The sequence below is a fragment of the Dryobates pubescens genome, chromosome 11 (assembly GCF_014839835.1).
Source record: "Dryobates pubescens isolate bDryPub1 chromosome 11, bDryPub1.pri, whole genome shotgun sequence".
In the NCBI taxonomy this organism is placed as follows: Eukaryota; Metazoa; Chordata; class Aves; order Piciformes; family Picidae; genus Dryobates; species Dryobates pubescens.
The window spans coordinates 25,871,062-25,896,549 of record NC_071622.1 but is presented as its reverse complement, the minus strand read 5'-3'; the positions used below and the strand labels follow the sequence as shown (position 1 = coordinate 25,896,549).

General features: G+C 38.5%; 1 protein-coding gene across 1 annotated transcript in view; it reads left to right on the top strand.

The window, feature by feature from the left end:
- The window catches only part of NEK7 (NIMA related kinase 7), a 67,399-nt gene extending 54,424 nt beyond the window's left edge, over positions 1 to 12,975 (top strand). The window contains exons 8-10 of the mRNA XM_054165020.1: positions 1,046 to 1,140; positions 5,732 to 5,845; positions 12,797 to 12,975. Of these exons, the coding sequence (XP_054020995.1) occupies positions 1,046 to 1,140; positions 5,732 to 5,845; positions 12,797 to 12,907 (320 nt within the window). The 3' untranslated portion in view covers positions 12,908 to 12,975. The remainder of the gene's footprint in view (positions 1 to 1,045; positions 1,141 to 5,731; positions 5,846 to 12,796) is intronic.
- The last annotated feature ends 12,513 nt before the right edge of the window (positions 12,976 to 25,488 follow it).

The following is a 25,488-nucleotide window of genomic DNA, read 5'->3' as shown; positions in this document are numbered from 1 at the left end:
ACAAAATTGAAGTAAAGATACATGTAGATCTGTGACTCACTTTGCTCTTAGGCAGTCATTTTGGGATACAGGGAGAAAGTTCAGAGGCAGTGCCCCAAAACTTCTACTACTGCTATTTTTCTGTGGTTGATCTGCCAGGTATAAACCTGTCACTCAGCCACTGTGTTTTTAATGTCTCTTTTTACAGAGCTGAAACACCTCTCGGAATCTCTTCCAGATAACTTGTGACACAGATGACTAGGGCCTGATTAAAATCAAGGGGAGCAGTGTCCTGGAGTATCAAATGTAAATTTTCCCTGGGACAGCCCTAGTAAATGCTACTTTTCAAGAGCAGATATTTCCAGAATCCATAGCTCTGAGGCAGGATTAAGCACAGCCACAGACTGGGGAGCTGAAAACCCCTTGCCGAGTCTAGTCCTGCAGCACATGGCCGAGTTGCTTGTAGGAATCTCAGCTGCTTCTGGGCTCACAGGTTTTCCTGCCTTCCTCCTTGGGAAACTGAAGATCCTGGATTTCAGGCTCGGTTTTAGTTTCAGTGACTCAATCTAAATTGTGGTTTATTAGTTTGAAAATCAGCTTTTTCAAAGGTGTTTTCTCCAAAGGAAGAACAGACAGCTCATTTGAAAAAAGTAAAATAAAATTCAAGTTATGGAAGACATTTTTTTTTCTGTTGTTCCTTCCAGCCACTATATTAACAGTTTGTGAAGAAGCACAGATATGTATGCTTGGATGGTATATTCCCTTAGTTCTCTTCAGAAGAATTACTTCCAAGCATCTTTAAAAGCAAAATATGGGCAGTGCTCTACAAGTGAATAATTCTGGTAACTATATATCAGCTATGAAAATAAAGCTGCATTTGATCATGTAGATATTCATGTATATTTCTGTCAAACTGAGGAGCCATAAGTATGAATTGAAATTACAGGTGTAGCAAAATGAAAAATCTGGGGGATGGAAAATGTTGTTTTTAGCCAGGAAAGCTGTACTTTTATTACCATATAACAACAGAAATTTTCATTGAAACATACCTGTGTATTTATTGCAGTTGGTACACCTTATTACATGTCTCCAGAGAGAATACATGAAAATGGTTACAACTTCAAATCTGACATCTGGTCTCTAGGCTGTCTGCTGTATGAGGTAATATTGATACATACACTGAATGTAATAACACTGTTGCTCGTCCCCCTGTGTCTTAAGTGCTGTTTTAGATTCTGGCATTGTGGAAAAGCTACTTTTCAGCTTTGGTCTGTCTGTCTTTAATATTAGCAATGAGAACTCTTACGTAACTTCAGCATATGAAACACTTGTACTTGTGTGTTACTCAAGAATTGCCTTTTAGAGGGCTTGCTGCAAGGATTTTACAGCAATTTGCTGAGGATTGGGCATGACTGAAGGACTTGTAAGTAATGACAAGCACATGGAAAATTTTCCTAATAGCCTGTGCTGATTATATGATTTTTTGGGTAATAAATGAGAAATAGTAGGACTGACTGAAGTATGCAACTAATGCTTTCAAGTACTGCAACTGAGTTATTTTAAGACAAGTTTAATTTCTTTAGAATTATTTTGAACTTAAGTGAAACAATTTAAAGAGATTATGGTGTACTTATTACTACTAGCTTAGATTAACTTCCAAGATAATGACTTTTGTTGCTCAGACTTAGGTATTTATTTTTTTCTGCTTTTTCTTCCTCTCTGGCTGGTTAAACTGTAATTATTGGTTAACCTCTGTATTCGTGCAGTCAGGATTGGTAGTTGACACAACTTCAAATGGTATTTTACTCTGAGAAAATACAGATATAGGGCAAATTGAAATTGGCCTATATTTGGATGAGGGTGTGGAGAACAGGTAGACTTCAGAGTTTTCAGGGTTTGCCTGTCAGTTGTTAATCAAAAACCTGAACATTCTGTTGAGGGATGTGGGGAAAACAAGTAGTTCCCTCAGTAATGGCAGTGAAGTCTTTCTAGACATGATCCAGCTAATCTATCCAACTCGCTTTTCCTTTACCTCCAGGCCACCTGCCCCAGTGAGTCAGCAGAACTCATTTGACGCATGCTCAACAGGTTCTGCACCTTCTCTTAGTCTAGGATTTTGCAGAAAACATTGTCAGCCTCTTAGAATTTTATTACTGCTAGGTTAGGTGGATTGTCTCCAGTGGTACTAGCTTACTTCCTATCACTACCATGTTTCTTTAAGTATTAAAAGGGCAAAAGAGCTCTATTGCAGTTGTGCAGAGATTATAAGTCTATGTATAGCTGTTGCTTCTAAGTCTGGAGGACAATTCACAGGAATGAAGTGCGATACCTGATAGCAGGTATTTAGAAGTTTAAATCCTGACCTGAAACTTAATCTCATATTGGCATTCCTTAGTACTAACTGTGGCAACTGCCATCACTTTCAGTGCTCTGCCTTACCCTTTTGTGCAAGCTGGAGCTGCAAAAGATGAGGATTTTTCAGTTTTACTACTTTCTCCCTTCATTGGCTTTCTGGAGGGTTCTTTACATCTGGAGACTAATAAAATTCTTGAATAATTATTATGTAAAATAAACACATTATAAAGGTTCTTTCTTCTTCTATCTTACATGAAATAAAGTTGCTGGATAAAAATCACTTTTTTAAAGGTTTTTTGTTTTGTTTTTTGAGCTTGCTGCTCTGATGCTGATACAGTATATTAAACACCTATGTGAACATTACATTTTTCTTTGATCCAGTAAATAATTTCAAAACAGCTAAAATATCTCAGTTCTATGGATTGATATCTTTAAATACCATTCTCTTTTTATTTATTTTAGAAGCTTTTCCATGATGGTATTTAAGTTGATATGTTGTTGTGCTTGTTTTTTTTTCTCTTACCATAAGAATAAAGTCATAGGATACACTCATTGTTGCTATGTATTTTATAGCTGTTATATTTGGCAGCATCTTCAACTAGAGCTTCTAACTTCTTTAGAGGTGCATTAATCCCATTTAATTAATTCCAGAATATATCAGGTGTTTGTGGTAGGGTTGGTTGTGGATTTTTGTTTTACATTTTATTTTTTCCTTTTTTTTTTTTTTTTCAGGTTGTGATCTTCTAACTTTTATTAATCTTTTTGATCCTTGAGATGTAATTTTGGAATTTTAGATACAGTAGACTCGAAATACTTAGCATTTTTTCCTTTCTAGTTATTTGAAAGTGGTTGCTTAAGGGTCTTCAAGCCATCTGTGGGCTGTATGGTATTTTTGATTATCCATGCAGTTTTGTTCTTGATGTCTTTTTTTTGTGATGTGTATTGCCTGCATATTAGTGTGTTTTTATTATATTGATTTCATGTTGATAAGTGCTCTGGATTATCTTCAGCTTAATTGGAGAAAAGCTGTGATGTGTTTATCACTTCTCAATAAATGCTTAATTGCTGCTAAACTCTGTTTCAGTCACGTTTAAATTTAAGTTTAGACTAATTTGCTATAATGTACATTTAAAAATAAAATAAAATCTAATTTACAGTCTATTATTCAACATTAACTATATGGCCAGTAAGATTTTTTTTTAAAAGTATATTTTAAAGTCTGATTTGTTTTTTTAGAGCCAAAGGTATTTCTGAAACCTCAAACACTACCACTGGAGTTTTAATTGATATGCAACAAAGTAGACTTTACTAATTAAAATCAAGATGCTGTGCTTTTGCTACATGGACCTTTACATGGAAAAGTAGGTCTTACACATTTCCTTTTATTGTTCAGCGTAGCAATTGCATCCTTACAGGGTTGTAGGTTGGTGGCTTACAGTTCAAAAAAAAAAAAAAAAGAAAAGGGGGGGGGGGGAAAGAAAGAAAGAGGGGAAAAAAAAAAAGAAGAGAGGGAGCTGCCACCAGCCCTGAAGACAGACAGTGGGCTTTCGTCCCTCAGACACCCCCAGAATACTAATCAGGAAAGTCAGACCCTGGAGGTCAGGGAGCAAGTCAATCATTCTAGCGATCGTCTCAGTGTGGAGGATCAAATTAGCCTGAAAAATTCAGCTGCTGGGAGGAGAGGGCGAGCAGCTGTCAGGGGCAGCAGCGAGATGCACTAATGAACCAGATGAATAGTGCAAAAGCTTGAAAATAAAAACAGGACAGTTGACATTTTTCATCTGTCAAAGCAGGAGATGCATGAAAATATAGTATTCCTGTTTTAACTCCTTAGGGGACATTCAGAATTTTTTTAACACTTTGCAGCATTCAAACAAAAGTACTTTCTAATGAACACCTAGAGTACAAAAATGAGTATCTGTGCATTTATGTAGAATTTCTGCATGCATACAGACCCTGCAGTTGATTTTTCTTTTTTCTTTTTTGTTGTTTTCTGTCTTCCCTTTTTTTGTTTTTGGTCTTTAGCTTGCATTTTTAACATTCTTTTTAAGGTAAGAGCCAAAGCCATATAAATACAAAAATACAGATTTTTTTTTTGGTAGGAGTATAGGATAGAACTGATGTTAGGGGTATTTGCTTTGGGAGGTTGAAAATTTATTGTTATTTGAAGGTGATATGAAAAAGAACTGAACTGTTTGAGAACACACTTATAAAGTAAATGTAAAAGATTTCTTGTAATGTTTTCTTCCTGTGTTTTCTCCCAGTGATATCATTTAGCCATGAAAGAGTTAAATTGCTATCTGGAAGACCACAAGACAGATGAGAGCCATTTTCAGCTTGTCCTGTCCCTGCTGAAGCTCGCTGAGTAGCACAGCATGGACTAGCGTGTTTCACACACACTCTTCCTGTCTGGGGAATGTACACATTGTCCTTCCAAAATCAAACTTATTAGCACATGTAGAAAAGGGTGACTGACTTTGGGGCAGCTCTGCACTCAGAGCAGCGCTCGCGCTGCTGTGGTTCAAAGACTCGGAAGGCTTTGAACAGAACGGAGGGATTTTAAATGAATTTTGAAATTTGTAAGCCTGCTAAGCGTAGCATTTGCTTCCACCTTAAATGTCAGGGTGGTAACGGCTGGAAATAAAATGCAGGTTTACTTACGCTGGTTTTAAGCTGATCATTTGTGTAAGTGCTCTCCCAACAGATACTCTTCTTTTTGTATTACAACCGTAAGTTATAGTCAAGGGTGCCAGCTCTGCACTTCTGACCACGTTTTAAGATTTTGTTTTTGTTTTCTTAAGTGTTTTCAAATCTACTGGATTAGGAAGTTTTGGAGTTTGGGGTTTTTGGGGAAATGTAGCTGTTACCTTTAGTTTTCTTGCTTTAACAAAACCCTGTTTGTATTGAAGTCTAGTGCAGTATCTGTGGTAGGCTACAAAATCTACTACTGTTGCCCAGCATTTTCAAAATGTGGTCTTGCTTTAGTTCAGATAATGCTTTCCAGTAAACTACATTCTTTCTTCCAAAAGATCTTCAGAAGAAAATTACTTTATGGGATTTGGGTTTTCTTTTGTCTCCCTTATGCTACAAGAAACCTCCACGCCCAAAGCAGGAATGGAAACTACTCAATTTGTCCTCATATTCTGCTAATAAAACTCTAATGCTGTACAGTTCAAATATTGCAATATAAGAGTTGTGACAGGTAACGATTGTCTGACATAGAATAAGTACACTGGTTACAAAAATAGCTTGGGAACTTCTATTTTTAGCACTGTCATACCTCTAAGCAGAGAACTGAAAGTTGATAAGTCACTTTGGATTTGTAAGTTGTACAGATTTTATGAAAACCAGCTACACTTAAGAACACAAAAGAAAACTGTAGATTTTCTTTAAACAGATGGCTGCGCTGCAGAGTCCCTTTTACGGTGACAAAATGAACTTGTACTCCCTGTGCAAGAAGATAGAGCAGTGTGACTACCCACCTCTCCCTTCTGATCACTACTCAGAGGAAGTAAGTAATTTTCCTGTTTGTGGGCTAGATCCTCAGTTTCTGTAAGCTGGCACACTTCCAGAGGAGTAAATGAACTTGTGTGGTTGTATGTTATTTGTGGGTTATGCCCATGAATGTTTGCATGTTGAACTCTCTTAGATATTCCTGTCAAAACAAGTCTCTGATACGATTTTAAAATTGGAGGGATTAATTATGGAAACATCATACTGTGAGCTTCTTAATTTCATTGAGCTTCCTTGCAAGTATGGCAAAATGTTTTCCCAGAATGCACAACAATGTGTCCTACATGCCAGAATGGGATTGAGTTGTACATCTCTAGTATGCTCTAAAAGCACAGCTATACAAGTTTATGTTGCACAGTAAATAAGCACACCAGCTTTGTTTCTTTAGGGGCTTGCATTACAATAGATAGGATGTAGCTCACTAGTAGAAATTAATTGTTTAGTTCCCACTTGTCTGCATTATGAAACTGCAACGTGCTATGCAATACAATTGAAGGGCAGCTCTTCTGCAAGAGGGGTTCTTGACAACATTAACAGTAAATTTCAGAGAAATATAGACAGAATTGAATTTGAACAACACACTCATGCATATCACAGCGGTGTTTGTTTTAAGGTGGTAACAGTTCTGTACTGTCATTAATGCGTTTAAGGAGGGACACTTAGTGTTTTTAAGCTGTAAAATGAAAAGAAACCAAACAAATATTTTCCTTCCTGTAACAGAATGAAAATACATAAATGCTTGCTTGTGAGTGCTCCAAGTTCTGAAATACTCTCCCACTTTGAAAAGAACAGGGCAAACTGGTAGAAGCTGTAAAGCAAAGAACACATGTTAGTAACCAGTTCTAATTGAATTCAGCCTGCATGAATTAAAGATTATTTTGAAAACACAAATAAACATGAGCACTGAAATACTGTTAATAAACATGAAGTGTTGTGCAATTTCCTTTTATAAAGACTGTAATTTCGAACCTTACATTCTTGCATTCAAAGACAGTGATTGGACTCTTAACAAAAGATTACCGCCCAATATTTTGTGCTGTTTTCTATTTGTAGTGACAATTTTTACCCTTTTATGAAACAAACCGGACTTAAAAAGATCATTCAGTGACATTGCAAAGGACGAAATAACGATCTGTTGTGTAGTTTACATGCTGCACCTCTTTGTGGCTTTTCCAATTACTCATTTTACCTTGGCCATTTTTAATTATTATTTATTGTGGACTGTTAAATATGGCAGTTCACATAACCAACTTCAGAACTGCAGGCCTAGAAATACAGTAGGGTGTGAACAATAATGCAAAATGATAGCAAGAATGTCAGGGGCCGTTCTTTGTTGTGTCATTCATGCTGTCTTCCTTTTTCCATGAAGCGCATGAATATTTCACATATCTGCATCCTCATCCTCTATTCTTCTTGACTAATTTTCAGACTGTCTGAATTTGCATTTCACATGGTAGCTGATTAGGAGATGCCGAGTGCAGCAGCGAAGCCTCAGCAGGCGGTTTCCATGGTGACCTTCAGCAGGATTTTAATGATGATACCACTAGTGGTTCGTTGAAGTTGGCCTGCCTGCAGGGCTACTTCACTGCAGCTAAGTGTGAAGTTGGATATGCGTATTCCCAGCCAAGGGGCAAATATCAAAGTCGGGCCCAGATAGAGGGTCTTAGAGTTTGGATGGGGAAAGAGATTCTGTCTTTTGCTTATATTTGTGTAGTTTCTAGTGTTGAAAACAGATGCAGAGCACAACATGGTACGTTCTCTTTATTTCAATGCAGACACGTACTCCTGCACCTTGGATAAACCAGCTACTTGCCACCATATACACGAGTGTGTTTTAGAAACAGAATTAGAGAACAGGAGCTATGATAACAGGTGTGCAGATAGGTATGAATATAGCTACATGATAACAGGTGTGCAGATAGGTATGAATACAGTTACTTGAAGAAATAAGCAATCGTGGAGGCTGTAATGGGAATATTTTTTTATGTTCTGGTATGAAGACTTGTGTCTTCACTAAGGTACATGGAAAAATAGATTTATTTTGGTACAATAACTAGTGAATGTAGTTAGTTTGGTTGTTTTACTTGTAAAAAATCCCCACTGTGCTGGTATGAACTATAAAAATAGAGAAACAAACAAGTGAACAAGTTTTATCTGTCAGACTGGGATACTGTCTGCAGTGTTTCACCTGTACTGGAAATGTAGATATCAAACCTCTGATCAGGTTGGAAGCACACTCAGTGAGCAGTAAAGATCAGGGCTCACTGAACAGTAAAACCCATTTCATATTTTCTGACAAAAGAATATTCTGAAAAAAAACTGACACTAGGTCTTGATCTCTGTGTGCCTTGATACAGGAGTGTGAACACTTCTGTTACAAAATACAGGACAGGTGCTTTTTAGGTAAACTTTTTGTAAGCAAATTTAATGAGTTTTAAGATGTCACACTACCTACAAGACCAACCTGTTAGCAATGTATTGCATCTGTGTCATCAGAGAAAAGTGTTACAGAAAGATGCACCTTAATACAGATGGACAGATGGATAATTTTTAGAACACTTTGTTGATTAGAAATCCTAATAGTCGAAGATGCATTTTCACAAACTGTTGTTTTGGTACTAGAGTCACAAACAGATTTTCAAATAATTACAAACTTTGGATATCTCAATACATATATTTTATATATATATTTTTTATTAATTTTTTAAAATATTCCTTAAGAACATCTGATATTAAGGGTGAGTATTCAGCATTTACTGAAAGCTGTTTTGCTTTAGGGAATTCAAAGTTGGGTCTCCCTAGCCATCCCCAATCAATACTCTTAAAATCTTGTCAGCTAATATTAGTATCATGTTGCTTTCATGATACATGAAGTTTTAAAATCTTCCCATTGAGGTGTACTTTTGAAGTCCCCAGCTGATCTCCTACCCAGATATGCCAGCAGGTACACAATGGCAGTGTTAGTTGCCAGCAGAAGGTCTTGAGAATAATACTGAAAGAAGGCTTCAAAAAGGTCTCCTATGCAGATTAAGAAGTTTTGTGTTTCCCTCCTCCAAAATCTCCTATATGAAAATTTCTCTCTTCAGCTGGCTAACAATGCAAAGTACTTGTCTGTCATATTTCTATCTTTCCCTTTCCTCCTCCTGAGTGGAATGGTAATGATTTATTTCATAGCTGAAAAACCTGCTAAAGTTGAAGAAAGTGTGTCCCGCTGCTCCGGTGTCAGGCTAAGCTCCAGGCTAAAGACAGTCACTGTGCTAAATACACAGAGGAGGTTAAGAACAAATAAGCAGCCAAACAAATTTGCAGCTTGGGGACACAACAAGAGGTCCCTCCAGCACGGTCATAAGTCTGCTCTGCCTGTTGGCCAGTCTGTGCTAGATAATAAAAAAATTACTCTCAAATGATAATCCTGAGTTTAGCATCCAGTGCCTCTTCCCATGGTACTGCCAGGCTCCTCTGCTGCTTCAGGAATTTTATTAGTACTAGAGGGGTTGACAAATGGATTTCAGGTTTATTGAAATGGGTGTTCCTGTAAAGTTAAAGGAATAGTGCTGGAAGTAAGCATGGTCCCAGTTTCAGTCCTGAAAGACTGCCTTCCCGTCCAGCTCTTCTCTTTTCATTTGGTATGGCAAAATTAATTCACACGCTACCAAAGGTCTGCTGTTCAGTCACAAGCCTCAGAAAAGCTCAAGGATCTTGCAATTACTCAGAAAATCTGCACTATCACTATGGCGTCGAAAACATAGTCATCTTAGCATTCCTGCATTGCAGCTGAGATTCTGGACTGGAGACGGGGAAGGAGATTTTGCAATAATAAGTGACCAACATTTAATTGTTAAGACTCAGACTTCTATGGTCTCTATGACTCTCTGATTTACTTTATTAAAATAATAGTGAAAGATTGTCACTAATTGAGCTCACCACTTGTGGTATCTTGGGGAAATAGTTTCTAAGTAAATTGATTGAGTGAGTTTGCCTTACTATGAACATGTTCTTGTGGATCTTTTGCATCCTAGTGATGGTAGCTACATAAACATTTTAGCTAGACTGGAAAATAAGCTGCAAAAGTCTACCAGCCAACAGCATATGGGTGAATGGTTTTGGCAAGTGTACTTAGAGGGATTAATAGAACCCAAAGCCTTATATCCACTTTTGAGTAATGATGCTATGATGTCTTTTTAAGCAATGATTCCTCTTGGCCATTTTATTGATGCTTGGAATTATAATATCCTGTAACAAAGTAACTATGGAGGAAGGCTTCTCCTTTAACGACTTTACAAACAGTTTGAGTCTGAAATTGATTTTTAAATCACAAAGTTTAGTTTAGAAAACAAAATCAGTTACTCACCGGCCAAGATTGGAAAGACATGAAGTAGCCTCCCTGAGGAAAACAAGACTTCTCATGCTTTTCACAGATAATTTTTTTGAAGATCTACTTCTGCCATTGTACCTACAGTAAACTCATTACAGGTGGTAAAAAGAGGAGAGAAAATGCTCAGCTTACCCTCTGATGATAGCTTTATAGGTGTCAACCTTTCAGAGTCTTTTACTGGGACTGTATTTGCTATATGCAGTTCTGTTTAGCAGAGAAAAATGAAGGTATAGGTACAAGATCTGGTGCCATATTCTGCAGATAAATTGCACTTGTAGTCCCTTGTTTGACTCTAGTTTATGGCTTGAGTTTTCTGGACGTTCTACAGTCTTGATTTCCATGCAGGCTGTCTGAGGTGTTGCATAGCAAGCTGCTCATCTCTGCCAGTGTGCTGTACCTGTTGCCTGAGCTGCATCCCACATGCTTCTTCTGCAGGAGATTGTTTTGATTTGCATATTTGTATTACATGTTGGCAATTAATATTTCTTACAGTTGTTCAGGACTTCCAGTGTTCTGTTCTCTAAGTGTTTGGGAGTTATTACAGGGAAATAGTTTTTCCTGTGAGTGGTATTGTATTTTATTTGTTGGCTGCCAGAAGAAGTAGGATGGATTTATAAGTCCAGTAGTCAAAACAAACATATTTAAGATTTAAATAGCAAGTCTGTTACAGTTTGTTCTGATATGTGGTTTTGTTGTGTTTTTTTTTAAATTCAGCAACCTGGCCACTATCTTCAGAATGAATGATCTCATTTTCAGAGAGTAAACTTCTTGCTAAAGAAGGCAAGGGTCTAATTGCATAGTGTTTGTGTTGTTAAATGTGCAAAACCTGTACATTGTGTACCGTTTGCAATGTTTCTACAAAGGCTAATGGACAAAGCTTTAAGTGGGGGTATTTAACTTCTGCATTTCTTCTTCTTGTGCATTTAAATTAATCTTCTGCAAAATGAAAGGAATATGATTATTTTATTAAAAGCAGGAATGAAATTCTCTGATGGTAAGTTCAAAATATGCAATCTATATTCCTCATGAGTAATCATGGTGATGAGGTCACAATCTGTAATTGCAATAATTTTAGATATTCTAAGTAATCCTAGCTAATATTACTGGAAGGGAGACTGAACCAAATTTGACCTATTGCTATGGAAGGGTGGATCACAAGGTGGTTTGTTTGTTTGAGTTCTTTTCTTAGTGGTTTTGCCCCTCAACCCCGAGTGCTAGAAGGACATCCAGGAGGATTTAGACAAAGCTACTACAAAGCCTATAAACATAGTAAGAGCCCCAGAGTTGGATAAGTAGATCTTGCAAATGATAATAAACATTTTACTGAGTCACCCTGAAGCAGGTGTATTTCAGTTGGGAAAACCCTTAGCCCGTGCACACAACAGATGTGTGCACACATTAGATGTGTGTTCATTTCAGATAGATGTCCCACCAGAAGAGTATCCAGATACGTTAAGTTCTGATATCAAAAGTTCTTAGGCATATCTTTTCTTCCTCCCTGAAGAAGAAAAACCTGCAACTATGCTACAAGTTTCTGAAGGCAGTAAGAAGTATCTTGAGTGGTGTGGAAGCTCTTTGGGGTTGCTTCTGCTGTATCTGCACTATAGAAGGTCCAACAGATGATGATGTTTGTGGAAACACAGGGGTTTCAAGTGTTATTTATTCCCTGACAGAGGCTTCCATGGACATACTTGTTACAATTACATCCTTCTTTCAATAAAGAAGAAAATAAATAACCAATGATCTAATCCTCAGAATAGATACTGTGCCATAAACCAAATTATTTGTTAAATGTTTATTCCGGTATCTCATTTCCACCAGTGGGCAAGTGGAGTACAGCAGCATAATGTGCCAGCATAATGTGAAACTTCCCCAAAATTCTTTACCAAATTATAGTTTGAAGTTCAATTATTTCCTCAGTCAGAGGTGGATTCTTTACGCAGTCTTTAAATAGCCTGCGGTGGACTGAATTTGTTCAGTTGCTCTCTCACGTGGGGAGTACTGGTAGCTTCTAGCAGCAGGCAGTCCTGCAGGTGAACTCTGTTACAAGGAGAATTGCTGCCTTTTGTTCAAAAACTCTCATGCAGCAATTCCACGAATTTTTGGCCAACTTTCCTAGCAGGAATGAAGGAGAAAGCAGTCCCATTTTACCTCTGCCTGCACTAGTTTCAGCTTTCTGGGCTTTGCAGACACAGCCTTCCAAAAGCATAGGAAATGTAATTTAAAAGGTGTGTAATCACAGAAACATTCAGGTTGGAAAAGATGCTCGGGATCACTAAGTGCACTGTCACTTACGGCACTAAATGCATGCCCAGGGTTCTATTTTAAAAGGATTGCAACTTCAATCTGCTCACCCCTTTTTTGGGGGCCAGCAGTACAAATGACTGTAAAACTCATCCATGCCTGCATAAAGCAGTGTGCAGTGTCTGTCAAGAGAGGGAGGGTCGAGTGTGTGCTTGTGCAGGATTGCTGTTTGGCTAATCTTTGCCAGTCTGATTAATTTGAATTTGATAATGCACAAATACTGTTTTGTAAGAAAGCCAATGATCCTGTCATGTTATTTTCTTCCCCCAGCTGCGACAGTTAGTTAATATGTGCATCAACCCGGATCCGGAGAAGCGACCAGACATAACCTACGTCTACGACGTAGCGAAACGTATGCATGCACACACTGCCAGCAGCTAAGCAGACATCAGATCCCGAAGAGAAGAGCAGAAACAACCAAGTGCTTTAAATAAATCATCCCGCATCTGTGTGTGTGCTACAGAAATGTAATTATTTGAAGCTTACTGTTAAGGCTTTGAATTGTAAGCCAATTTATATACAAGCTTTGTTGTTTTCTGTTTATTTCTGGTTTGGGTTTTTTTTTATTGTTGTTTTTTGCTACCTAGCAGTTGTACAACAGGTTTGAATACCTAAAGATAATACTTTAAAAGATACTGAGAATCACCATTTTCTGTGTTAAGTGAGTTCAAGTATATATTTTTCTTTAATAACAAAGTTGTATTCAGTCAGGCCTCAGTTTTAAAACACAGTTGCACTTTTGCACATGATACAGATATTGGGCTTACAATCCAGAAGCAAAATGTCTGAATCTCTCACCTTGTTAGTAATTTATGGAAAGTATGAACCAGCACAGTTAACTTTATTTTAATCTTTGTTCTAAGAGAAGCATAATTATTACAGAAGATTATTGTATTTTATGTTGAATTGTTGTTTGCAGTTCTTAGTGTAAGAGTAGAGGGGCGATGGGATTAGTTCTCTGCTTGCCAAACACGATAGGAAAGTAGTTTCAGGAAAAACTGTCATGCTGAAGCTTCTGAAACATCCAATTTTTGTTTTGTTACTCTGTCATCATGCAAAAGATGTCTTGGAGGTTTTCTGGGGCAATTTAAGGTGTTGATTCTGCAATCTGATCATTTTCAATAGACTTATGCAGCACCGGCCTGGGGCAATAGTAGTTAACCTTTAAAACCATGCAGATGCTTCTAGTAGCAAACAGGGTTCTTTTGAGGCCAGCCTTTATGAGATCATCTGATTAAAAGATGCCAGCTTTAAGTTACAACTTCCCAACTGTTTGTATGTCACTGTTCGTAGATCTTTTTATGTTAAATATAATTTGAATGACCTTACAGTATATTTAATTTTTTAATTATTGAATACAGAAACCTTTTGAAAAGGATATGATAGTGTAGTATAACACAAAGTATATTCTTTATAATGTCTGGTTTTGTATACTCTATCCTGAGAATTAGTTTTATATTTAGCAGAAGTAAATTTTAGCTTTTATGTTTGAGAGAAAGCTGCCATTCAGCCCATTGTTTGGGAAGCAAATATATATGCAAAATGTCTTATAAATGCTCTATTAGTCAGCAAGGGAATTCAGAATATTTTTATTACACCTTGGTGCCTTCTTGGGTATGTTTAAATGTTTTCTTGTTAAGGATGGAAAGGTGTCTTGTTTTTAAATGTGGTAAAAATGGACAATGGACAGAAACCTCTGGAGTTTCAAGACTGAACTTTTTATACAGAACCATCAAAATGTATTGCTAAGATACTGTCAGTTAAGTCTTTTTTTCCTTATGTGTAATAAATACGTTAGTTCAAGTAAAAGCAGCAGTATGTAAATACACATAGGTTTGAGATGCAGTCAGTTCTCTGCATAGATTTTTTTTAATATCTCTCTGCAGCTTTAATTTTTTGGTTTGATGTAATGCTTGAAGAAAAACAGCTGTGGGGTTTGTAGATTAAATGCTCAGGGTAGGTCATTTGATTCTGGGTTTGTTTTTTTAAAAGCTATAAAAATGCTATGGAAATTGTTTGGTAAAACACAGTTTCCCCACATCATCAGCTTATCTTAATACTTCTGTTATTTGTTTGTTTTAAATGTTTATTTCCGTATTTTGTAGGACAGCTCCTTAGTTTTTACTTGTCGCTTCTCTGTATAGTTAATGTTGTAGGACTTCAGTGGAACAATTTGTAGGGAGGAGGTATTTGAGAAACCTCAGTTTACGTCTAGCAACCTCTAGGTTTGTTTTGATTTATTATCTGATTACTGAATGTTAAGAGTTACATACTGTTGCGCTTTGTATTGGTGAAGACGACACAATACTTGCTTGACCACTAGGATTAACTCTACTATGCTCAAATACTCAAGCCATTATTTATTTTACTTGTTCTGAAATGTGCTAGAACGTTTAAAAATCACAAAACCCCCCACAACACAGTCAATCTATTTGCATTTAATTATGCATCAAGCATTGAATGTTTCCTGAAAGAGACCAATGATAATTGTGGGCTTTTTAAAAATTATTTTTATTTTACCACCTCCCTGGCCCAGAGGAGTACACTGAGTAGAGAAGTCATGGGTTAAGAGTTAGCAAATGTGCATAACCATTTACATTTCTATTGGGGGTTGTGTGTGTTTGGTTGTTTGTTGGTTGGTTTGGTTTTGTTTGTTTTATTTGTTTTTGTTTGTTTGGTTTTGTTATGTTTTTTTTGTCTTCCTTTGTTTAGCATTTCTGACTAAATCATATGCTGAGGCAAAGAAATAGTTGTTCCTCTTTTAAAATTGATAAAATGAATACTACAGGTTTCTCTGGTACCAAACTTTATAACTAAGAAGCCCATTTGGGTCAGCAGAACTGCTTATGTAACCAGGGGTTGTAGAGTCTGTCCTTGGTGTGAGGCACCTGGTAACCTGAAAATGCTAAGCCTGTTTTAGCACTCTCATATGTGCTCAACACTGATTAAAATACCTTCTACCATAAAGCACCACTCTGTTTTTCATAGGTTGTTGCTGGTGACATTTGGCACTGTTTATTTTAAGCTGTGGCATTACACGTTCCTTTTCTTTACAATGAACATGTTGCATTTCTAACCAAAATGCTGCCTGCCGCAGGAGTAACTTGCCTCATGAGTGAACTTTGTGCTTTGAATGCCATTACAGCAAATCTTTTTCTTGTCTTGAAAGCTCCCTTGCCATGCAGTAGCCCAATAGAAATAAAACATACAGATACTAAACATAATATAAAAATTATAATGCTTCTGTGATAGCTTTTCAAACGTTTCTTGTTACAGATATATCTATTTCATATATCGGTAGAGGCTACCTAGCTTGTGGATGGCTTACTGCTTCCAGAAGTTGATTATAGGTGAACTTTCTTGACTAACAATAGACAGTACATAAAACAATACTTGTATATATTATTTGCCAAAAAATTATCTGCAAATACTATATCAAATATATGCAGAGTTAACAACAACAACAAAGTGTTTTAAGCTAAAATTTTCAAATATCTGAAGTTATTTTCAAACCAAATGAAAATGGCTGAAAAACATAAAATTAACAAAGTTTCCCATTATGACCTCAGTCCTGGGAATTCTTGTTTATAGGTAGGCTGCTTTTAATGTAATTTCAGTTATTTTGGGTAAACCTCATATGCATACATGAATAAATAGTAATCAGTAGGATCTGTAGAAATGATGTGCTCAGATTTTATACTTCCTGTCACTGGTTTGGTAGCAGGGAATAATATGGTGTGTTTTTTCAGCTCCCTCTTCCATGACACTCTAATGATCCTGCTACCAACTGCAGAAGCAGGCAGTAGAAGTGTTGTCTTTTTGTAATGAGCAGAAACCTTAAAAACATGCCAATATACCTGAAGATGAAATGCAGTATTAGAAGTGTCTGAGAAGGCTGGTGTTTTATTCATGCTCATGATTAAGAAAGCCAGAGAGTAAAATTCTTGACAGAGACTTGGAAATGGAGAAGGCCTTCTTACTTCAGTGGCTCTCAGATGGCTCTGGATGGGACCCAAAATTGCAGTGGTGTTTGTTTTTAACAAATGTGTCCACTTAATCCATGCCTTCACTGTTACACAGTGAGATGAGAATCTTCATGGCTGAATCTGAATGCTGGTGGCAAATGCTGTGTCAGATATTTGAGCTGCTAGGAACAGAGAGTTAATATAGGGGAGAGTCAATGAAGACCTTCAGGTCTTGCTTTAGAGAGATAATTAAATCCGAAAGGAATGATGCTGGGTAGCAGAGTTCAAATCACTGCTTTTCCATAAATTGTAATACTTTTTTTAACAGCCAGAATTTTTTCTAACCCTGCCAAGTACCCACACCATCTAGCTACTGGCAGAGCTGACCTTCAGAGTTTCTGATCTCTGGTTTGGCCTGGGTGGGTAACTGGACTGTCAACATCACCCAGGGAGGGAAATACACAGGTTCTAGGGGTACCTGGGGGGGTGTCACTTATATTTCTGAACATGACTCAAATACAGGTTTTTATGGTTCTTTCTCAAATTTTACTCTGTTCCCTGAACATTGTTCTTCAGTTGTTGTGTTCTGAAAATTGTTTCCCTTTCATACTCACTTTTGAAGTCCTACAGTTCTTGTCTTCTGCTGCTTCTGCTTCATCTGTCCTAATGTCTGATCACTACCTGTTCTCTTTCAGCTTATCTGTCGTTCACTCTCCTCTGCCCTCTCACTCATTCCTTTTGGGATCCTTTCTGACTCCTTTTCTCAGCTGCTTTGTGCATTCATTGGCCCTGCTTCCTTTTATTCACTGGTCTGTATTTTCTTCCTGCCTTTCCAAATATCTCTGAAGAGTGTATCAGTGCAGCACAGCTTTGGACTCATCTTTCTTACCTGTTTTAATTCTCTTTCCAAAGAGACTTTTAAACCAGTTTTATTCCACCCTTTGTCTTGAAACAAAAACGTATCTTCAAAACTAGTTCTGATTTTTTTTCATGACAAGATCCTTTTCAAAATTGTCCCTTTTTTCTCAGATTCTGTTCTGGAACTGGGCATCTCTGCCTCTTGCCTGTGCAAGTTTGCCTCTTTTATTTCTGTGTACTTTATGCTTATTTCTTTTATTGAATTACTTATTTAAATCTTCCTTATTTCCTTCACTAGCAACCAAGTTTCTCCTTCCTCTGTGCTGAAGGGGATGGCAGATACATCCTCGTTGGTTCTGTTTTTAATACTTTGTCTTTTATTCTCCATTTGTCATCCCCTAATTTCATGTGCATGAGCATCCTCACTCTAGTTTGTCTTCAAGTTTTTCAGTTTATACTTTAATTTGAATGGTCCCAAAATCTGGTGCTTGCTTCTCTCATACTTCTATCTCCAGGTGATTCCTTGGCTATCCAGCCCTGCAGTCTTAGACCCATTCAGATGCAAAGGTTTAATTTTTATTCCTAACTCTCTCTAGACTTTTTTCTAACCTCCCTGACAATTTTGCTCGTCCATTTCCAGGGCCATAATCTTTCTATCTCTGGCACTTCTCCCATGGCTATGTATCACGTGTCTCATAAAGTTGGCCGTATCAGATACCCGCCCTCTTCACTGTGTTCTTTCTTACCTTTTATCTTGACTGTTTTAACCTCTGTGTCATTTTGACTTCTTTTCTCACTTGAAAGTATCAAAATTGACAGGACTAAACTCTTGTTGTTGGGCTTTAGCTGTTTCATGTGCTGAAGAAGGAACTCTATCAAATTACTGCTTGTTTTGTGCTTTTAAGAGGCTCCAGTCCCACACATTTGGTCTTCAGGATGGTAGAGCTGGAGTAGGTTCAATCCCACCCATTACTTCAAAAGGCCTTGAACTTGGGACTTGATGTAGTTTTCTACCACATCAGATACAACGTTTCAAAGGTTTTGCCATTCATTTCTTTGTATTTGCTGTATGTTGCTTTGTCTTGTCTTGTTCTGCACCTGCAGCTAACAGTTGGCTTGTCACAGTAACTTGATTTCAGTTCCTCTACTATGGTGTTAAGTAAGAATATGCTTAAGAGCTTCACTGGCTGGATCCAGAGTGTTAGGCACAATGCTCCTCTTTGTTCCTGTCTCACCCTTACTCAGACTTCTCTTACTTGCTGCCTTCTGCACCTCGCCTAACTGAATATCCACTGTATTACGCTGCAGGCTTGTGCCTATAGAGTTGTGCCAGCTGCAAACAAGGTAACTCGTACGCTTGCAGCAACACTGCAAGTTACTGTCAACAAGAAAATGTTCATTTGTCCTATAGGCCTAGAGTTGAGCTCTGTGTTGTGCAAATTCTCTCTCCCTGCTACCCTAACTTAAAGCCAAATCTGACCTGGCTGGGCAGTGGACTTCATTGTTTTGTGTGTAGGTGCACTGTCCGACTGCACAGTGAGCAGACTTTCAGGTTTGGAAGTCCATGCATTTGTAGAGATCCACTGCTGATCAAAATTGTGTGACCTTTGGTTATAATAATCCTCACATACATGTTGAGATTGAGAAGAAAAGTCTCTGTGAAACTCCAGAAGTTTGAGGGTTTGGCAGTGTAAGACATAGCGGTGAGTATTACATTCAGTTTAGTGTGTGGGGGTATGTGCACATTTAATCGCTGTTCATTTTCCTTTGAGGGGATCAGTTGCCTGTTGACACAAAACAAAAACCTTTTCAAAGTACTTTTTCAGGTTTTGTGTTTGTCTTTCTTGCCAGTTTGTGTTGTGTCATACCATTAGTTCATTTGTTATTCTACAACTGCCTTAATGATGAGTGGAGGCCTTAAATCTTTTGTCTATTTTCAATCTTCTGTTTCATGTGGAAATAAAAATAAATTAAGAAATGAGATGCATTCAAGTCCTTCCTGATAGTTCCACTCTCTGCATGCAAATCCCCACAGAGGAAAGAGATTTCCCTGTCCAAATTGGGCAGAAATGGGCATCAAGATAGAGGTGTTTTGGGGTTCCTTACTTCCTCTGTGCCTTCTAGCACATTTTCTGTTTTCCTTTGAGCACCTGCTGGGGGCTTGGCATTGTCTGGATACTGAGAGCTGATGGGAACTTGGAAAATAAAGTGTTGATGTTCTCTTGCTTTTATGTTCCTGTGGTGTCCTTTCACTGTGAAATCTCCCATTTTAAAATTACCAGGGTGATTTTTGGTATTGTTACATAGTAAATTATTGCTCTTTACACATTAAAAATGGCATTAAAAATGTGTGTGTTTTTACAAAGAGAATTTCAAATCATGCAAAGGCTCTTAGTTTGTCTATTAATGTGATGTTGGTACTCTTCTGTACATTGCTGGTTGGTTCTTCGATTTCAGTTATGCTGAACTGTTGGAAAGATCATTAAACATGAGTATGGTAAGATTTTGTTGGGAGAGGAAGGAGGGAATGACTCTTCGGTCATTCGAATTTGGCTGCTGATGGTGCTTGAACCAAATAATAGAATTATTCAGATTGGAAAGGACCTTGAGAGAGGTTGCTAAGAGCAGAGTCAGTGCTGAGTTCAGATCAGGGTTTTGGGCTTAAGCCAGTTGAATCTTGAGAACCTCTAGGGATACAGATTGTGCACCTTCTCCAGGCAGCCTGCTCCAGTGCTTACCTAGCTTCACTGTAAACCCTTGCATTATGTTCAGTCAGAAGTTCTTCAGCTGCAAATTACAGCCATTCTTTGTTCTGCTACTCCTCAAGTGTTCTTTGTATTGCAGACAAGGTAAGTCAATGTTAGAACAGAGAACCTAAGATGTTTTATTTTCTGTAACTGTTGTAAACAAATACAAAGTTCATGTAGTACTTCTGCATCCTGTATGACATGTACACCGTATTCATTTACTACTTGAGTGTAAAATAAACTTTTTTTGGCAGTAATAGTTGATTTTGAACTGCTGTGATGTTTGTTCGGTACCTTTTTAAACCTGCTAGATGTTTCCTGGCAGAGCACCGTTCTGCCCACCTTGGTGAAGCAGAAGGTTGGCTTTGTGGTGTTTTGTGTGTGGGGTTGGTTGGTTTGTGTTTTGTTTTGGTTTTTTGTGGCGCCTGCCTTGAGGAAGGTAGATTATCTCCAGGGGTGGGAAGGAAGCTAAAATACTTCAGAATAACTGGTGGTTATGGGAACTCTACTTTTAAACTGTCGTGTGCTGGTGGAAACTTGGCCAATGGAAATTGGTCAAAACGGAGATTTGAGGAGGAAAATGATTGGGATGTGTGGGCACGGAGTTTTCAGAGTTGGTTTGGGTAAATTTTCCCATGTGTTAAATGAGAACCCAAACCCTGAAACTTCTGACCACAGACTTCTTGGAAGCAAATAAAGAATATGACAAATAAATTTAGCTCAGCTTTGACAGTTTCCTTAAACCAAGAACAATTCCATGAACATAAAAAAAAAAAGCTGGCAGGGTGGTAGTGGTGGTGGCTGGATGTAATTTTTGTACTGGAGCCATTACAAGGCATGTATTTCCCTAGGCCTGTTTGTGGGGTATCACAGCTATCAGATCTGTCTGGCAGCTGGGATCCTTTGTCTGCCTCATTGCACAGGTGACAGAGGGGATGTGGTGGCCAAGTGCGCCTTGAGTAGCATTCAGTTCCAAGCAGGCACTGGCATGGCGTGGAGCTGCAAGTGCTGCTCTCCTCTCTTGCTTCCCAGCACCAGCTCTCTAGGTCAGACCCTCTGATGCCAGGAAACAGGGAAGTCAGAGGTACTGTGTAAACACACAACTGATATAGATGAAGCTTACCATAGTAGAAGCACTTTTGATTTTTGTCTATTTGCAATGACTTAATATAAAGTTTGGTTTATTAGAAAAAAAGAGTTGCAAATGAATCAAATCATTTGAGGAAGAACATCTTACAAGGTAATTCTGCAGGATTCAATATACATTCTTAGCAATAATGGGGTTTGTGGTTTACTCTAAGTCAATTATTTTAGAGTAAGATTTCTCCGTATTGTTAAAACTGAAATTCTTCCTTCTGTCCTTCACCTCACTGAATAGGAGGAATTCAAAGTTTGTTTTCAGAAGCAGAGGAGGATCCAAATGCAGTTGCACTGATTTCAACCCCCAAAGGCTTGAGTCTGGTCTGAGCAAGCTTGAGTATCACAGTATAACTAAGGTTGGAAGAGACCCCAAGGATCATCGAGTCCAACCTGTCTCCACAGACCTCATAACTAGACCATGGCACCAAGTGCCATGTCCAATCTCCTCTTGAACACCTCCAGGGATGGTGACTCCACCACCTCCCTGGGCAGCCCATTCCAATGACGAACGACTCGCTCAGTGAAGAACTTTCTCCTCACTTCGAGTCTAAACCTCCCCTGGTGCAGCTTGAGACTGTGTCCCCTTGTTCTGGTGCTGGTTGCCTGGGAGAAGAGACCAACCCCTTCCTGGCTACAACCACCTTTCAGGTACTTCCACCTGTAGCTGGAAGGGAGTTCCTCCAGGGCAGAAGCTCTGCTAGATGGATACAGGACTGCATCCTAAGGACCACCTTAAAAAGTTGTAATGCATTTTCAGGGAAGAAATTAGTCTTAAAATGTTGTGGAGAGTGTTTTGTGTGTAACAGGGTCTCCAGCTGAATTAAAAGGAAAGTCTGCTTGACCTTTCTCTTTTAGCTGAGAGATCCATACTGCATGTTTGGGAGCTAGAACATTGTCTGATCCTGTCTTGGATAGGAGAGTTTTTGTAGGTAGTGTACATGGAATACCCAATAATAAGAGTAAATCAGTAATTTGAAGAACAATGTAGAGTCACCTTGTTTCTGTAATTTAGCTATTCCACTCCAGAGCTTGCATGGATGTGGAGAGGACTTCCAACAGCTCTGACCTTGTATCATTGCAGAAACAGGACAGGGATTGGTTGCTCTGTCTTGGTTTTGTATTTTTCTGTGATGATGCTTTTGATTTGTCAAACACTTCTCATCTTGAAATGTACTTAATGTATGTAGAACAATAATTTTATATACATTTGTATGTGTATTAGCAAGGTTTACAAAATACTGCATTTCTCTTTAGAGCAAACATCGCTAAGTTGATGTGTAGTCACCCAGACGTACTTCCTATGAGCTGTGCTTGACTGGACTGTCACATTACACTTACTGATTGTGACCTTATTTTCTTTGTTAAAATCTAAGGACTGATCTTATGAACATAAAATGCAAGGTGTACACCTTTAAAAAAAGAAAAATAAAAATTCCTCCTCCTGCAAAATGAGGCAATTATTTGGTCTTTCCATAACCCTGTTTCCTGTGTGTGGATATCAGTGGTAAGTATGGCCGTTAGCAAGGCTGGCGCTGGTTTGAGCATCATTAAACAGAAGCCTGCTGACACTGGCCATTGATCTAACAGCCAGCACAGGGCCTCTGGGCCCCACAGTATTTCCTCCCCCATCTCTTACTTCTCTCTGGGGATAACCAATTGGAAGAAGTGACCCACTTGCCTGGAGTTTTTAGAAGCAGTTGGTAGTTCTATGGTAATTGTCAGCTCCGACTAGAAGGGCAAAGGATCATGTGGTTGACCCTTCTCTGTTGGCATTCTGTTGCTGTAACATTTGGTCATCCCTCACAGTGTCATAAATCTCAGGAAGACCTTGTGAAACTTCACCAATGCAGTATTTGGAAAGCTGTCATCTTTGAAAGCTGGTGTGGTACAAACCGGTGGTGGTTGTTTTGAGCTATAATATTTATTACTTCCCCCCCACCCCCAACCCGCAATCAACTTCTGCCTGTTTGGTAAGGAAATGTTTATGTTATGAGGCAATCTGTTTATATTTGTGGTGGGTTGAAATTAGCTGCCATCTAATGTGGAGAAACTACCCCCAAAGTAAAATTGCCAGACTAGCCCAGAAGATTTTGGAAGCAAATGAAGCTGTACTTACAAGCAAACTAAAATCTAGAAACACGAAATGCAATGAATATGTGTAAAATATACACTGTACGTAGTGTGTGTGTGTGTGTGTATGTGTATTTACAGACAACTTATAAACAACACAAACTCCTCAGACCCCCCCGGACAGATCCAGAGGGACCATTCACCTCCTTCTCTTTAGAAAGCAGCTCTGTGGAAAAGGACTTGGGGATACTGATGGGTGAGAAGCTGGACATGAGCAGGCAGTGTGAGCTTGCAGCCTGGAAGGCAAATCACATCCTGGGCTGCATCAAAAGCAGCATTGCCAGCAGATCCAGAGATATGGTTCTGCCACTTTGCTCCGGTGAGACCTCACTTGGAGTACTAGGTGCAGGTCTGGAGCCTTCAATGTAGGAAGGACATGGACCTGATGGAGTGGGTCCAGAGGAGGGCCATGAAAATGATCAGGGGTTGGAGCACCTCTGCTATGAGGAGAGGCTGGGAGTGTTCAGCCTGGAGAAGAGGAGGCTCTGGGGAGACATAATAGCAGCCTTTCAGTACCTGAAGGGGGCCTTCAGGAAGGATAGAAACTGTTTGCAAAGGCCTGCAGTGACAGGATGAGGGGCAGTGGCTTCAAACTAGAGAAGGGCAGATTTAGATTGGATGTCAGGAAGAAGTTCTTCGCTATGAGTGTGGTGGAACACTGGAACAGGTTGCCCAGGGAGGTGGTTGAGGCTCCTTCCCTGGAGATATTCAAGGTGAGGCTCAACGAGGCCCTGGGCAACATGATCTAGTTGGGGATGTCCCTGCTGAATGCAGGGAGGTCCCTTCCAGCCTGGACCATTCTGTGATTCTTGTTACCTCACACAGTAGTCAAAATAGAGATACCATGGCAAGGCCACAGGAGAGAGTAGAGAGGTTGCAAGTGGAAGCAACAGATGAAGAAAAGAGAAAAAGAACTGGTTTTGCTTCTATTATGTATCCCATTAGCAATCCAATGAATTATACAGACCTTATCATTATTTTTCTTTTACATCCAATGGTAGTTTATTTTACTTTCAGGCTTTTCAGTCAGGGACTAGACTAAAGTTCCCCTTAAAATTGTAACAATATTTTATTTGAGAATTGGAGGGGTGGGGTGGTGGTGTTTTTGCCTTTTTTTTTTTTTTTCTTCCCCCCCCCCCTAAGAGTGCACAAGTTGATGACACTGGTCCCAAATGAACAGAAACAGCTGATGTTCAGGTAAAATCCATTAAATGGTATATACTGCTTCTCATAGATGCCATATTATCATCATTTATTGTTTTCAGTCTCAAATGTTTTCTTTTAACAGCACTGATAGCTTTAAAAACTGCCTCAGATTTTTACAAAGGGAACTTCAGGTATTCTAATATGGTGTGCTGTGAGAATTTTGTGTGTGTTTTGCAGTTAATGATCTGTATTTCTTTTCTGTAAGAAATCTAAGTCAGATGTGGTATGATTTTGTTGTTAGGGTGGTAACTGAATGCTATGGTCATGATCAGAGTCCTCTTGTGACAAAGTGGTGCATCTATGTGAGAATAGTCTCTATTGAGTGTTCTGTCACCTAATGAAATGAAGTGTTGCAGTCAGTTGCCTTAACGTGTTCATTTGGAATAGCGGCAGTCATTTGCCTGCAGCAGAGCACCTTCCAAATGTATTACTTCTGCCTGCTTTATGTCTCTCTTGTTGGAGTTTGGGCTTTTTATTTCCTGCTGGTTTTCACTTCTGGACTTTGTAAAGGAGCCATCAAACTGCTGCAAAAAAGAACTGTAGATCATAATTGTAACTTACTTCACAGTAATTGAGCATAAAATTCAGGGCTTAAAACAGTTTTGTTTTAAACCAGATATTCTACAGTTCTCTCGTAAACTTAAAATATGGACAGTGTCACATCTTTACAGAACTTCATCATTTTATGTAATGAAAAGCTGAAATAGAAATAGTTTTTTGTTTGACTGTGTGAAGTGCCTCAGACTTAAAACTGCAAAGAAATCCATTGTGTTCCTCAGACCTCTCAATAATTGCCCTGGTATTCATTCTTTAAAGTTCTGACTAAGTTGAAATGCAATATTTCACTCCTGACATTTAATCCATGAAAATGTCCACAAAGATGTATTATTCCCTTAAAATAATTTACGTGTGCCCT